Here is a 13,794-nt window from a genome sequence, read left to right as displayed (position 1 = left end):
TGTTTGTAGCGGAAGCTTCTCGAAGCTCCTCTTCCTGATCCGTCCAAATCTCGCGTGATTCGCAGTAACCGCACTGACGCCGGCGCAAATCACGCAAGATCTCAATTATAGAAAAACCCTGAGGTCTGCAGGTACTACTGTAATGTTTCCCTGCATATGACTTCATTAAGACATAGAATTATAAAAGTTACATCACAGTTTTCTTTGTTGTTGCCAGGCCCACACAAAGGCCTTTCTTTTTGGCAGCCAAATGCTGAGGATGGAAAAAGCTTTACTGTAACAGAGCAGCAAACAGCGACGGAGGAGTTTATCTTGCCTGTGTAGGAACCAAAGCACAGCAGCCATTTGGCAGCGGAAAAGGGAAGCTGTTGTGCACAACTGATGAATGCCATCTATTGGAGGCCACTAGCAGAGGAAGCTGCTCAGCTGGTAAGCATCGCAGCACCTGCACATAGAGGACAGGACCTGCAGCCAAACAGTGGAGGAGCGAGAAGACATACCAATGAGGGACTGACCCTGGATCAGCCAGGTCTGACTGACACCGAGCAGATCCTGGTTTTTTAATAAGCCAAAAACAAAGTCACAGAGACCTGACTGACTGCCCATACCACACCTCACCTCTCAGTCATTCTTATTTAAATGTTATTTTACCGTACACTTTTATTTGAGTGCTGATCCATAAGAAGATATATTTGTATAAGAACCAGAAACCATCTGAGTGTAGTTTTACATCTCCTCTCTCAGGCTTCTCTCTGGAGCTCTAGTAACAACAGGTCAGTGTCAGCCAATCAGAAGAGAGGAGTGCTCAGAGATCTCTTCTCGGCTGACTTGTTTGTAAGGGATCAAATAAAAATATATTAGATTTCAGGTAAAACACTCAGAGAAACCGAATCCTGCGAGGTGGGACGTGACTGAGAGCGAAGACTTCTATTTTGTGACATCACAAAGTTACGAAAGTCCTGACAGCTGGTTTTAAGGCTCAGTTTCTGAATACAGGCTGTGTGCATTTCTCTGTGGACTGAGGTTTTGACACTTTCAAAGTATCAATGTTGAACCTAGACCTGATTTATAATCACACTATACACATTCACATCTAACTTGATACAGTATGGGACTAGATGGGTGTAGATGTAGGTCAGCCCCGCTTCTCACTCCATCTGTCCTGGGACCCCTGTATGATATCACATACTTGTCATTGTATTGTATTTAATCTGAGCCTTGCTGAACTATATGACCACACCAACAAAACCTACGCCCACAGTTTGCCTCATGATAAATAATTCCAAAAGTCACACAGAGTAGCATGTCACTCACTGCTGACAATGCCAGACACCCATTTAAATCCCTCTGATAATAATTCACGTCTGGAACAGAAAACAGGTCTCGACCTGCAACAACAAAATTAACAAAGTGAAAGCTAATGTTGCTTTTGGCAAACACAGGGCCACTGGGTTGCAGCCAAATTAATGTATCATGTTGCTGTAGTGCTTCATTTCTGATACAATATATGAATGAATAAGACAAAGACAAAGAGTTGCACGCATAGCACGCATACTGGAGTTCACAGTTTCTTGAATTTAAATCCAGGATTAAATACAAATACAGAACTTCAGAAAAGCATCAAGAGCAGCTTATCCACACAAGTGGAGTGACATCCTGGAAAAATACAACAAATACAAATTCTCTGTAAACATTCACCTGGAAATGTCTGTACATGAATGAGCAGAGCTGAAAACCAGTGTTCTGAATATGGCTCTTCAGGTTATAAAGAAAAGGTGTAATGTTGCCATGGAAACAAAATAGGTGGGAGGAAAAAAGGATGATTGTAAGGCAAGAGCAAAAGGTCAAAGGTCAGTTTGTCATACTCTGACTGAAAGCGGTATTGAAAGGAACTAAAAGCATCGCTCTTTGACATTCAGAGAGAATTTCTGATTCATGCATCCGTCCGCGCTGCGTCGCTCCCGAATCCTTCGATGATGATGAGCTGCGTTCAAGTCAACAAAAGCCCCAAAGTAGCTAAAGAGCCTAATTATCCCGCTGAAAGGTCACCGGCCTAGTTAAACATTTTCTAATCCGCACACTTGAGATACAGCAGCAGGGAGCAGCAGTAAAGCAGCACCTTCTGATTGTCATGTGGGTGTTGGCGTGCCGTACGCCCTGTAGTGGTGAGAGGAACAGCCTGTGTGTAGTCGTGCCAGAGGCGCTGACATAAAGCAACGGAGGCAGCTGCAGAGGTGTGTATGCGTGGAGGTGTGGAGGTGTGTGTGTGTGTACTTGGGACATGCAGACACACCGCAGTAAACCCCAACTGTTTCATCAGTTCAGTCCAAGGGTTCAGAGTTGAGAAATAGATTTGTTGAGGCTGCTGCTCTGACGACGCAGCAGCTGTGAGGCTGCGTCTGATAAGAATCTTTAATATTCCTTTTATTCCAGGACATTGGATCAGTTTTTAACCCATTCACCACAGACCTTTAAACGTTATTGTCTACATGTCACAGCTCAGATGAAGACCAACGGAGGGGGAGGGGGGGGGTGCACTGGGGAAGACTACTTTACATGTCATCACAACATGGGGTCAAAGATAGAAAGGCATTCATGTAACATAATAAACTACTAGAGCTCCTCATATGTGATTGGCTGATGCAGCATCTTGCTCTACACCAGAGTTCTTCCCCAGGGGGTCCACGGAGGTGCTTCAGGGGGGTCTCAAAATCTTTGGTTGGTTAGACTATTTTCTATAGTTTTTCGTTTCCACATTTATGTTTAAAAAAAACAGTTTGAATAGCTTGTTTGCATGACTACCATGCAATTGACAGATAAGGTCTGTTTATGGGAGTGGGATTGCTGCCCTACTCACTGTACCTGTACACGTTTAAGATGAATATGAACCTGTGTATAATTTGAATAGCTTAGTATCCAACACACAAACCTGTGTACAGATGGCCCGAGAGAAGGGTTAGCAAAACAGTGGAAAAGTGACCGGACTTACATAGTTCCCCTTTAACACATAAACGTGTGTGTATGTGTGTCTGTTCATTCAGTTCTAAGCAGTGTGTGCAATTTAGTGTTTGTGCTTTTTTGTGTGTGTTTTGGGGGCCACAAACAAAATCTTGTTTCGGGCCACCAAAATCCTAGGACCGGCCCTGTCTCTGAGCCACCATACGTTGGCATTTTTAGGATGACTACATTATTTGTTATAATATATACACTCACACTTGTTTAGTCATGCATTTATCCAATCAGCCAATCACAAAGCAGCGGTGAAGTGAATAAAACCTTGCAAATACAGGAAGGGAGCTTCAGTTAATGTTCACATCAAACATCAGAGTCAAGAAAAATGCAATCTCAGTAGCATGACTGTTTGTGCCAGAGGTACTTTAAATTTATTACTATACCAATATATATTTTCAAACAGTAATAGGGATTTATATTTGGCTTGGCAGTAGGGGTCACCTGGTTTACCTGCTCTTGTAACTCTCAGAAATGCCCTTTTCATGCTACCGTGGCCTACTGGGAGTTCCTCCAAAGACATTAGAGCAGAAGTGGCGTCCTGGCAGCTGCAGGCCTGCTGTTGAAGAAGGCCGCGCGGGCCGAGGATTCAATGCCCCCGCATGCGAGCCGAGCAGCTAATTTACTTGCTCTCAATTTTTTAAAGCCACCACATGGAGCTAACAAGTCCCAGCATGAGCTTGCACCAGTAAACCAGCAGAGTGTTGACAGTGGAGAATATACTCAATGTGCACAGTTGATTCTTGGAACACACCATTCCTTCCAGGAAAATAAATATAAAACACACACTTTATGACCCTGCAGCTCTGTTCTCGCAGGCTTTCCCCTTCTTTTTTCCCCCCTTCTGGCACATAAAAACGCAGACATGATATATGCGTCTCTCCTCGCCCTTCCTGGTGGCACTTCTAAATGCCAGCTGCTTTTCCCTGCATTATCAATCAGCCCTGTTACTTTGGAGCTGATAAACACTGAGGCGTTCAAGCTGTCGGTGGAATTATTTAAGTATTCCTGCAGTCGGCGTGGAGAGTAAACATTTTCTTTAACTGATAACACAAACATTTTGGCGATCTCCCTGAACACACACACACACACACACACACCAGCAACAACCAGAACCAGGAAGCTCGGAATGTGCTCAGGCCACATAATGAAAGTCAATATAAAGAAATGTGTTAAAAACCAGGAAATAGACCGTACCTACTCTGTGCAAAGAAAGGCTTTTTAAATGATAAGGAATGTGGTGACTGTGTTCCTTCACTCTCGCAGGGCTTTTTCCCATGCACCACAAATAGATTTTTATCAACAGACACAGCTCCTTAGTCACAGCCCCTCTTGTGTTGTGTGTTTGTGTGCGACACGTGCTCCAGTGTGCAGCATGCAAACGCACGCTCGCACCTCCAGAGAACAAACTTGACTCACCCATTTCCTGGGTCGTCCTCGGGGTCTTTTCACTCCAGTTGCCTCGGCTTTCTGTGAAGACAAATGAATCAGTCTTTAACCTATGACCTCATGACATTGGTGGCATTATTGTGTTACACACGTCATCGGGTTGGATTAAAAAAGTGAACTGAAACGTTATTTTTGCAAAATGAGAGCAAGAATGGAACAAAAATACAGTTTTTTAAAATATTTTTTTATTCTTTATTGGAACTAATTGATCAAATTCTAATTAGTCAACTCCAATCGGTCATTTTGAGGTGTGTAAAGATCAGGAAAAGTGTATTCAACATTTTTCCACCATGTGTAATCTGTGTGTAAGCTTTATTGTGGCCATGATGTTCATATCCATTGTGTTCCACTGACAGATAATTGTGGTTTTATTGCAACCTGCTCATCCTCTCATATCTCTGGTTATTGTCTCTATCAGTCGCAACAACGGGCCAACTCACCAGAGTAATTGCAGAGAACTGAGAACACGGTGAGATCACTACAACAAAGTCCAACAGGTCAAAGAAATGTGAGCGGTCTCACGGATCAGACAGGTTGGACACGCACCAACAGTTTATCCCTGTGCGAGCGCACACACGGACCCGAAGAAGAAACTGAGACTCTGTAAAACCGCGACGGGGAGCGTTCGCCAGCGGCGGTCTGAGCAAAACGTTTGCTGGGTCACTTTTGTTTTCTCCTTCAAATAAATTTGACTAAACAGGAGGTCGGTTTCCAACCCCGTGATCGTCTGACTCCTCGTGTTACTGGACGCGTCGGCTCGTCTCCGGCCATGTCACTGTTCCCACAGCTCAGGTATTAGCTCGGCTCGGGTGTAATATTATCACGGCTGATCAACATTTCAATAAACAAGAATTGTCCATCAAATGTGTATCTATCTATTTCTCAGTATGCCTAAAACTACATCAACCATGTGTTTTATGAAGTTACTGAGCATTTTACACAAATGTAAAAATAGATCTCATCTTCAATAGGAGCCAACATGTATATATTATTCCTCTGCACCATAGAGGTCCATTGTTATAATGTAAAACAGCCTCTCACTGGGGGGGCATGCTGATTCATTACCATGAATACTGTGAATTAATCTGCCATCCCCAACAAAATTTCCTGCTTCCTCTTCATTGAGGAATGTTTGCTAAAAAAACTACAATGCCCACTGTTCCAGGAAACTACTGAGCCTTTTGTTACAAATGTCTTTTTTTTTTTTTTAAACATATTTCCGTCTTCAGATGGAACCAATGGAGTTCAGTGTCACAGAGAGGGTAGGAGGGTCCATTCATGCTCTGAATAAACAGAATTCAAATGAAATGAGAACACTGAATTCCACTGAAAGGAGGCCCCTGTTTTAATATGTGATTGTTCAACTGCGCCTTTTTTTTTTTTTCCAACAGCAGTGGCTGAATTGTTTTCCTGCTCCTTATGCAACCTGTAAATGCACTTGTGAGACTGATTCTGCCGTCGCACGCTGAGCTGAATGCTCCATGACTCTCTGTCGTCTTAGAATAAAATTCTACTGTTATGATGCTGGAGGAACTGGACCAAATAGGTTGGCCTATAGCTGATAAATAAATGATTTGATAATGATTGTAGAATTGACTTACGGGGAAACACAAAGGCAACACCGAGCAGAAACGCAGACGAATCAACAGAGGGCAATGGGAAAACACTGAGGTGAAACACATGAGGGACAAATGAGACACAGGTGGGGGAATCGCACACAGGTAAGACACATGAGGTAATCAGAGGAGGGAGAGGACAGGAAGACAAAACAAAGGGAATTTCAAAATAAAACAAGACATAAATAGGGAACAAGGGACAAACCATAACATCTACTGGTGAGATAAAAAGGTTGTGAAACTACTACTGGTCTATAATCTAGCTCACCTTAAGCTGCTTGTATTACATTGCTGTAGCCATCTTGGAAAAAGCCATGGAGATACTACTGTTTGCATGTTTGTCTTTGCTTCTGTGCAGTTGCTGCCTTCATATTCCTGTCAGTACACTATTAAAAAACAACTTGTAGAAACTTGCAAAGTGGCATAACTGCTGTGTGGCTGCCTAATGCATTTCAAAACAATCTTAGCTGCACCGCCATGCAACAATAGCGTAACACAAACCCCTGCCTACATGGCAACCAGTTCCCTTGTAATTCGACCGGATTAGCTTTCTTATTACCATAACAGGACGATTTGACGTTTGTGGGAACTGGTGGAGATCGCAGACGGTCATCCACAATTAACACGATCAGACCGGGGAGTCAATAATTGATCAGATCCAGGCTCTGCGGCTGCTGGCCTGGAGTCAGGTGAAATCTTACTCAATTTGCTGAGCTGCAATGAATTTTGCAGACGATGACCAGCAAAAGGCCCCGTATCAGTGATGTGCTGGTGTTAGGGCATGTGTGCAGCTTTGGTTCAGTTATCAACAGCAGCTCTTTTGTCAGCCTGACACCGAGTACAAGCCACTCAACCCGCCCACACAGCAGCAGGTGGATTTTTGTTTTTCATTATTTTATCTCACAGATAAAAAACATTCAGAGAAAGTGCATAGTGTGTTCACTACAGCCCACAGACCATAAACCTCCTCAGAGCAGTGATTCTGACTGACGTAGGCAAAGTCAGGTGACCTAACAGTACACACTAGGAGGAGGTTGTGTTTGATTTTAATCGTAGTTAACATTGTTTCCTTTATCTACAGCTATTCCATAACTATATCCACCTGTCTGTACAGGGCAACAAAGGTCTTTGACTTTAAAGGGATAGTTCAACATTTTGGCAAATTAGCCCATTGCCATAATCCCTATAGTTTTAGGAGTAGGTTTGTTACCTTTAATTGTCGGTGCAAGCTATTTAGAACGGAGGAGCAGAGCCGTGAGCTGCTCCGAGCTACGCTACGGAGGTTGATGGAATTCTTGGTTTCCCTCATCAAACTCATCAAATATACAATCCAACAACTCCAAAACGCTCTCGTGGACAAGTTGTGATCTGCACATTCACCACGCTATGAGATAAAAACGGAACGTTACCAGACAGAGTTGTTTTCGAGGTAAATTCATGCAAAACCGCTGATGCATGTTCCCGTCTGAGGCAGTTTTTTGGCAAGCAGTCTCTGCATTTGCCTCTAAAACAACTCTGTCTGGTAACGTTCTGTTATTATCTCATAGTGTGGTGAATGTGCAAGTCACAACTTGTCACCAGGGCATTTTGGAGTTGTTGGATTGTGTATTTGATGAGTTTTGATGAGGGAAACCAAGAAATCCCATTAGCCTCCGTGGCGTAGCTCTGAGCAGCTCGCGGCTCTGCTCCGCCGTTCTAAAAACAGCTTGCACCGACAATTAAAGGTAACGAACCTACTCCTAAAACTATAGGGATTATGGCAGTGGGCCAATTTGCCAAAATGTTGAATTATCCCTTTAAACAAATATACTTATTCTAATCCAAAACATCATCCTGTCCAGTACCTATTTACTATTTTTCTAATTAGCACTATTTGTGCCCTAACAAAACAAAAAATCACCATTACACAACCTTTAACATGTGTTTATTACTATTACCATGACAACAAGGGTCCATTATGCCCTGCTATTGGTGCACGCCTTTAGATAGTATCTCAGGATAGAGACTTTCATCCAAAGGTTGTTTATAGGCATGCACTTACGACATTCAGTTACCTTGACCAGATGCATTGTAACATGCAAACAATGCACATATTGTACGTTTCCTGTACGAGCTGCTTTATACATAAACATAATGAGTTTCTATGTCTACGTCATGACCTCCAACAACACAGAACAACGTCCTTATAAGCCTCTACAATAACCTTTAGCATTATGTGCAAAAAAAAAAAAAAACAGACACTTCCTGCTGGTCATTTCATCTAAAAAAAGTAATCTGTTTCTTTCTTGTCCAATGAAGGGAAGAACTATCAGGTTGTGTAGCCTAAAGCAGAAGCAGGGACAGGTTGGGACCCTCCATAGAGGCATATAGGTACATTAAGCAAATCCTGTGATGTTCATTAGCAGGTCTTTATCATGACACATCACATTTCTGGCTAACCAATCTGTGTACTGTAATCCCAGTTCTCCGTTTGGGATGATGCATTTTTAATGTGGAGATTTAATGGTCTGAAAGACAACACCCTGTTCAATTAATCATCAGAGTGTTTTCTATGTCTGAGCACAGAGACACAGCGTGTCTGTAGAGGCCTCTGGATAACCGGTCACCTGAAGAGGATCCCATAAGTAACCATTTTACAGAAAACTATAAGAGTAAGAGCCAAGGTGAAACTAAAGAGTAGCAGGATGATCTTTCACTGAACTTTACTGTTGCTGGTCTTAAAAGAAGGTGTAGAGGAAGCTACAGCAGCTGTAATAAAGTCCAATATGTCATTTATCACTTTTTTTCTTTCTTTTTTTATTTTTTTCTTAAAACACTTATATGAATCTTTTCACATGTAAATCTTAATAATATTCTGATGAACACAGAATTCTTTCCCTGTAAACCTGAACTCAGGTTTAGGTAATCTGAGGTTATGTGGCAAACAATCTAATTTTGGCATATGATCTAAATTTCTGATGAATCTAACAGATAGTATTATTTTTAAAAAGTGCTATATTTACACATTTAAAAGAAATATATTAAGATATATAAAGATGAAGCAGCAAAGGGTCTATCAATCAAAATCTCCAGGACTTTCACAATAAAATCAGAGCGGAAACAGGATAAGAAAGTTTTGCCGGACCACCCACGTCCATACATAAAGCCTTATCTCTACAGAGTAAACCCCAGTTGACTGTATTTTGTAGGAAGGTGAGTAATAGTCCAGTCAAGGTACCATTGTTTCTCCTCCAAAGCTGCATGTGAGTGATGTGGGAAGGGGAAATGAACTTTTAAAGAGTATATGTTACAGGTGTGGGCTGAGCCTGGGCTCCTTTCATCTGAAAAGACTAATATCCTCAGTGTTTATTATAACACTGTCAGATGAGATTGGACTGGATTATGGCCAGAGCAGAGTGGTTCATATCTCCTCAAAGAAGTGCTGAGAATGTTTACAGTGGTTCCTGGTGGCAAGCGAGCGCTAAGGCCGCTGTCACCGCCAGCCCATCACGGCTACATCTAATTAATGAACCAAGACACGGGGGGACGTGGAACACAGGCGAAAAGAGACGGGTGGGACACCGCTGTGAACTTTGAAAGCTTCTCTCTGGATTACTTTTCCTTCGCCACTTTAACCTTTTTTCATTCATCATCTCTATCTCTCATGCACGCTGTCTCCCTCTCTCTGTGGAAATGTGTACACAAGTGTGCGAGAGTGCTGGTAAGTGATGGCTGTGTGTGTGTGTCTGTCTGACTGTTTTCATGTGTGTGTGTTCCTGTTGTTGATGAAGCTTGTTTACCGGGGTGTGTTACGTACTTTTTCTGTTCTGTTACCCCTTTCTCTGCGCACACTGCTAGAGCTCAATATTGTTCCTAAAAAGTTACATGAGTTACAGTACCCTACTGATACAAAAACTCCTTTCTATGGAATATAAACATGTATTTATGCATAGCTTTTTGTCTTTTTTAAATCTATCTTAAAGGGATAGTTCAACATTTTGGCAAATTGGCCCATTGCCGTAATCCCTCTCGTAACGTTCCATTATTATCTCATAGCGTGGTGAATGTGCACGTCACAACTTGTCCACCAGAGCATTTTGGAGTTGTTGGATTGTGTATTTGATGAGTTTGATGAGGGAAACCATGAAATTCCATGAGCCTCCGTAGCTTAGCTCTGAGCAGCTCGCGGCTCTGCTCCGCCATTCTAAAAACAGCTTGCACCGACAATTAAAGTTAGCGAACCTACTCCTAAAACTATAGGGATGGGCCAATTTGCCAAAATGTTGAACTATCCCTTTAATGTATCAATGTATACTGTGTTCGATCCATGAAAAAGGAAAGACGACTATAAGTGGCCGGATGTTTCATGCCATGTTCTAGTCTGGGACAGTTTTCAGTACTCTCTAATACACATTACTCAACAATATGCAAAGGTTATATCACATTATCATCATTTGGGAACAATTACACTGGGAGTTGTAATTGCTGCTTTTCACTTTCACTGAAAATGATGATGTCATTTTTGCAGTCAGTTTCAATAAGTTTCAAAACAAGCTGCTGTTTTACAGGTGTAGAATATGATGTGTGGCTAAGATACCTCATTTATGGTCTGTTATTTACCTAAAAATAACGTGCAGTTCTTGCGATTTCAATGTTGCACATATTGCCATATTGTACATTTAATAATTTCAACTGATGCCAAAACCCAGACTTATTGGACAAGGATGCTGAACCATTAGCTGGATGACACAGTTCATTATCATCCACCATCAAAACCTTTGATTTGCATTTGTTTATGCACAATATTTAAGCTCATGCTCTCTTTTACAACTATCACTCATATTAGAATTGCATTTACACATTTAGTACAATATAAAAGCCCTGTCCTGTTGTGGAGCTGCATATCACTATAGCATGTTTGGTAATGTAGTGTTATCTAACAAACACCCACTATTACTGCAACTATATTTAAATCCAGTCGTCTTTAACTCAGCGCTCTGCTCTGAACCTCACAGAGCTGGACTCTCTACATCGGTCCATTACATTACACAGGTAATCAGTGGAAAACTGGAGGTGTGATTCAGTGTCTGTGTGTGTGAGTGGCTGTGTTTTTGTGGTGTGTGTGTGTGTGTGTGTGAGGTTACATTGAGGTTAAGGTGAGGTTTGCAGCTCATGCATAGAGCTGAGCAAAAGTGAAAGCAGTGGAGGTTAATGACTCATTCAACCAACATATAACAAACAGTCAGACTGAAACTAGTCCCACTGAAGGAGAGAAAACATGGAGACGGATGAACATCATGTATGTATGATGGCTTAAAGCCCCAGTATGTAACTTATTTGTCTTTTTATTAGCGAAAATCAAATATGTCTTTCATAAATACGTATTTCACTGAAGTCGAATCACACCCGCATACAAATGAAAGCTTTCTCGTATCCTAGAATGAGTTGTTACAAGTCGTTACAAATACATAAGTGGGCGACGCACCGAACCGAGGCGGCCATGTTGCATCGCCATTTTTTACGTTGAGTGGCAGCGTGACCGTAGGTAACCACGGAAACTCAGTGGAGCTGTCGGCTCGGCCTGTTAAAACTGTCACCACTGTGTAGTGTGAGGAAGGACGGAGGCACCGATGTTGCATTCAGGTGCAGTCAGGCAGACGGCCGTCGGCAAACCAACCAGATGTCATTTTACTCGTAAAACGTGGGTCAGGTAAACAATACCACATCACCATGACAACATATTGTCACACCTGTATTGTTTTGCCTCGTGCTGGCGGACCACTTGTTTACATAGACGCTTGTTTATCCTGTTACATGCAGCGTCTGTTGTCTGTCTGACATCTGCCCGATTTCACATGAATGCAACATCAAGAATACGTTCCGATATGCAACTGCACCGCTAGATGGGGGGAATTCCTACACATTATACCTTTAATGAAAAATTAAGAACAAGGACAGGTAACAGATATCAGCACCTTCAAACATGTGTTGGTTAAATGAGACATTAGCGAAGGTGTGTGTGTGTGTGTGTGGCTCCTCACCTTCTGCGCTGCCTTGGAGGGGCCCTTGTTCTTACTTCCTTTGGGACGGCCCCTTGGTCGCTTGGGGACAGGCTCTCCACTTGGCTCCTGAAAGAGCAGGGAGGACATGATATGGGTGTCAAGGACAGGAAACAAAGCTTTGAACCCCCACCACCCCCACACCCACGCCCCCTCCTTCCTTTGGTCAATGCGCGCTGTCGGGACATAAATCTGTTTATACGGCTTCATCGTGGAGACGCCACTTTGCTTTTGGAAACAAAAAAGGAAGCACACACACACACAAAACCTACATCATCATCACACTGAAGAGGAAGACTTTGGGCTGAAGGTTAGGTCAAGGTTAGAGTTGGGCTAACGCACATGTGTGGGTGCAACGACATAAAGTGTGGGATTGTATAATGCAACTTTATATATGAGAATAACCCAAATGCAGCCTGTAGATGTCCCAGCATGCAGCTCATCATCATCATCATCATCTTCATCATCATACATTTCAGCTCTGACTCTGCTTTAACATGAAAACAGCTGCAGGCTGCTGCGGCACTCACACACACACACACACACACACACACACAGCCACAGTGTCCAGTTTCTGACACCTACAGGGACTCTGCAGCCTGCGGAGTGTCCAGCGACCTGATTTGATTTTGTTTTTTGTTTTGTTTTTTACTTTTTTTTTTTTACAGTGTAACTTTTGCAGTGGGAAATGATCAATGTGCTACAAACGCCTTTCACATGAACTCTTTAAAAGCCCCTCAGTTGTCATGGCGTCTCTTGATCCCAACTCAACGGAGGATCTTCAGAATCACATTCAAACCCCCTTCTCCTCCTCCTCCTCCTCCTCCTCCCCACCTCCCCCATACCTTTCCTCTTACTCATGTTGTCAATTGGAGACAGGCGCATTCCTCATTAGTTTGTATAGAAACATATTGAGCTGTGGGAGCAGCAGCAGCAGCAGCAGCACAGTAAAAGTGAGCGGAGAGGAGCTGGAGCACAGTGGAGGTTATGGTGGACTGCACACCCTGCTTTAATGTAAATACGGTGCAGGCTATAACCAGATCAGCTCCATAGGACAACGAGCAAATATGAGTCATTTGCTTTGCAGAGTTTTTGCAAAAGTAAATGCAATCAGAGTTGCATTCAAGCGCAGTGGGAATTTACAAAAAAAAACCGAGTTAATGCTGAAGTTTAACTTAAGTTTGGAGTGTTAAAGCTGCAGCACATCCTGCTCCCACACCGTGCACACATACACACACACGCTGTACTTGCAGGATTAAGTCATGAAGTAAGAAATAGTCCACTCTGTCCGCCTGTCAGGACACCGCGACCCCGCAAAACTCGGGACTCACTTTCGGGGGCTTCCTGGGTCTCCCCGGCCTCCTCTTCTGGGGCTCCGCGGCCCCCGCGGGCTCCTGGGAGCCAGAGCTCTCCCCGGCCTCGTCCCCGCGTCCGCTCATGGTTCCCGGCGCTGCAGCTCCTCCGTTCTCCCGGTGCACACAGAAAGACTTGAGAGGAGAAAGGAGGGAGAGGAGGAGGAGGAGGAGGACGACGAGAGTTTCAGTGGCACTTTCACAGGTCCGCTGTCTTCTGCTGAGTCCCCCACAGGCGGGACGACTGGAGGCGGCTTTGAAGCTGAATGGATAAGCCAGGGAGCAGCTGGAAGTGTTGGCTCAGTGCGCGTAAGACAGGACACCGGGGAC

General features: G+C 43.3%; 1 protein-coding gene across 1 annotated transcript in view; it reads right to left on the bottom strand.

The window, feature by feature from the left end:
• Positions 1-13,551, bottom strand: part of hmga2 (high mobility group AT-hook 2) — a gene marked incomplete at both ends in the record, with an annotated part of 44,193 nt that extends 30,642 nt beyond the window's left edge. The window contains 3 exons of the mRNA XM_083999940.1: positions 4,429-4,479; positions 12,095-12,181; positions 13,444-13,551. Of these exons, the coding sequence (XP_083856066.1) occupies positions 4,429-4,479; positions 12,095-12,181; positions 13,444-13,551 (246 nt within the window). The remainder of the gene's footprint in view (positions 1-4,428; positions 4,480-12,094; positions 12,182-13,443) is intronic.
• Between the last annotated feature and the right edge of the window lie 243 nt (positions 13,552-13,794).

This window comes from Trachurus trachurus (genome assembly GCF_905171665.1).
Source record: "Trachurus trachurus genome assembly, chromosome: 23".
NCBI lineage: Eukaryota > Metazoa > Chordata > Actinopteri > Carangiformes > Carangidae > Trachurus > Trachurus trachurus.
The sequence above is the reverse complement of the archived record's forward strand: the minus strand, read 5'-3'. Positions and strand labels throughout refer to the sequence as shown.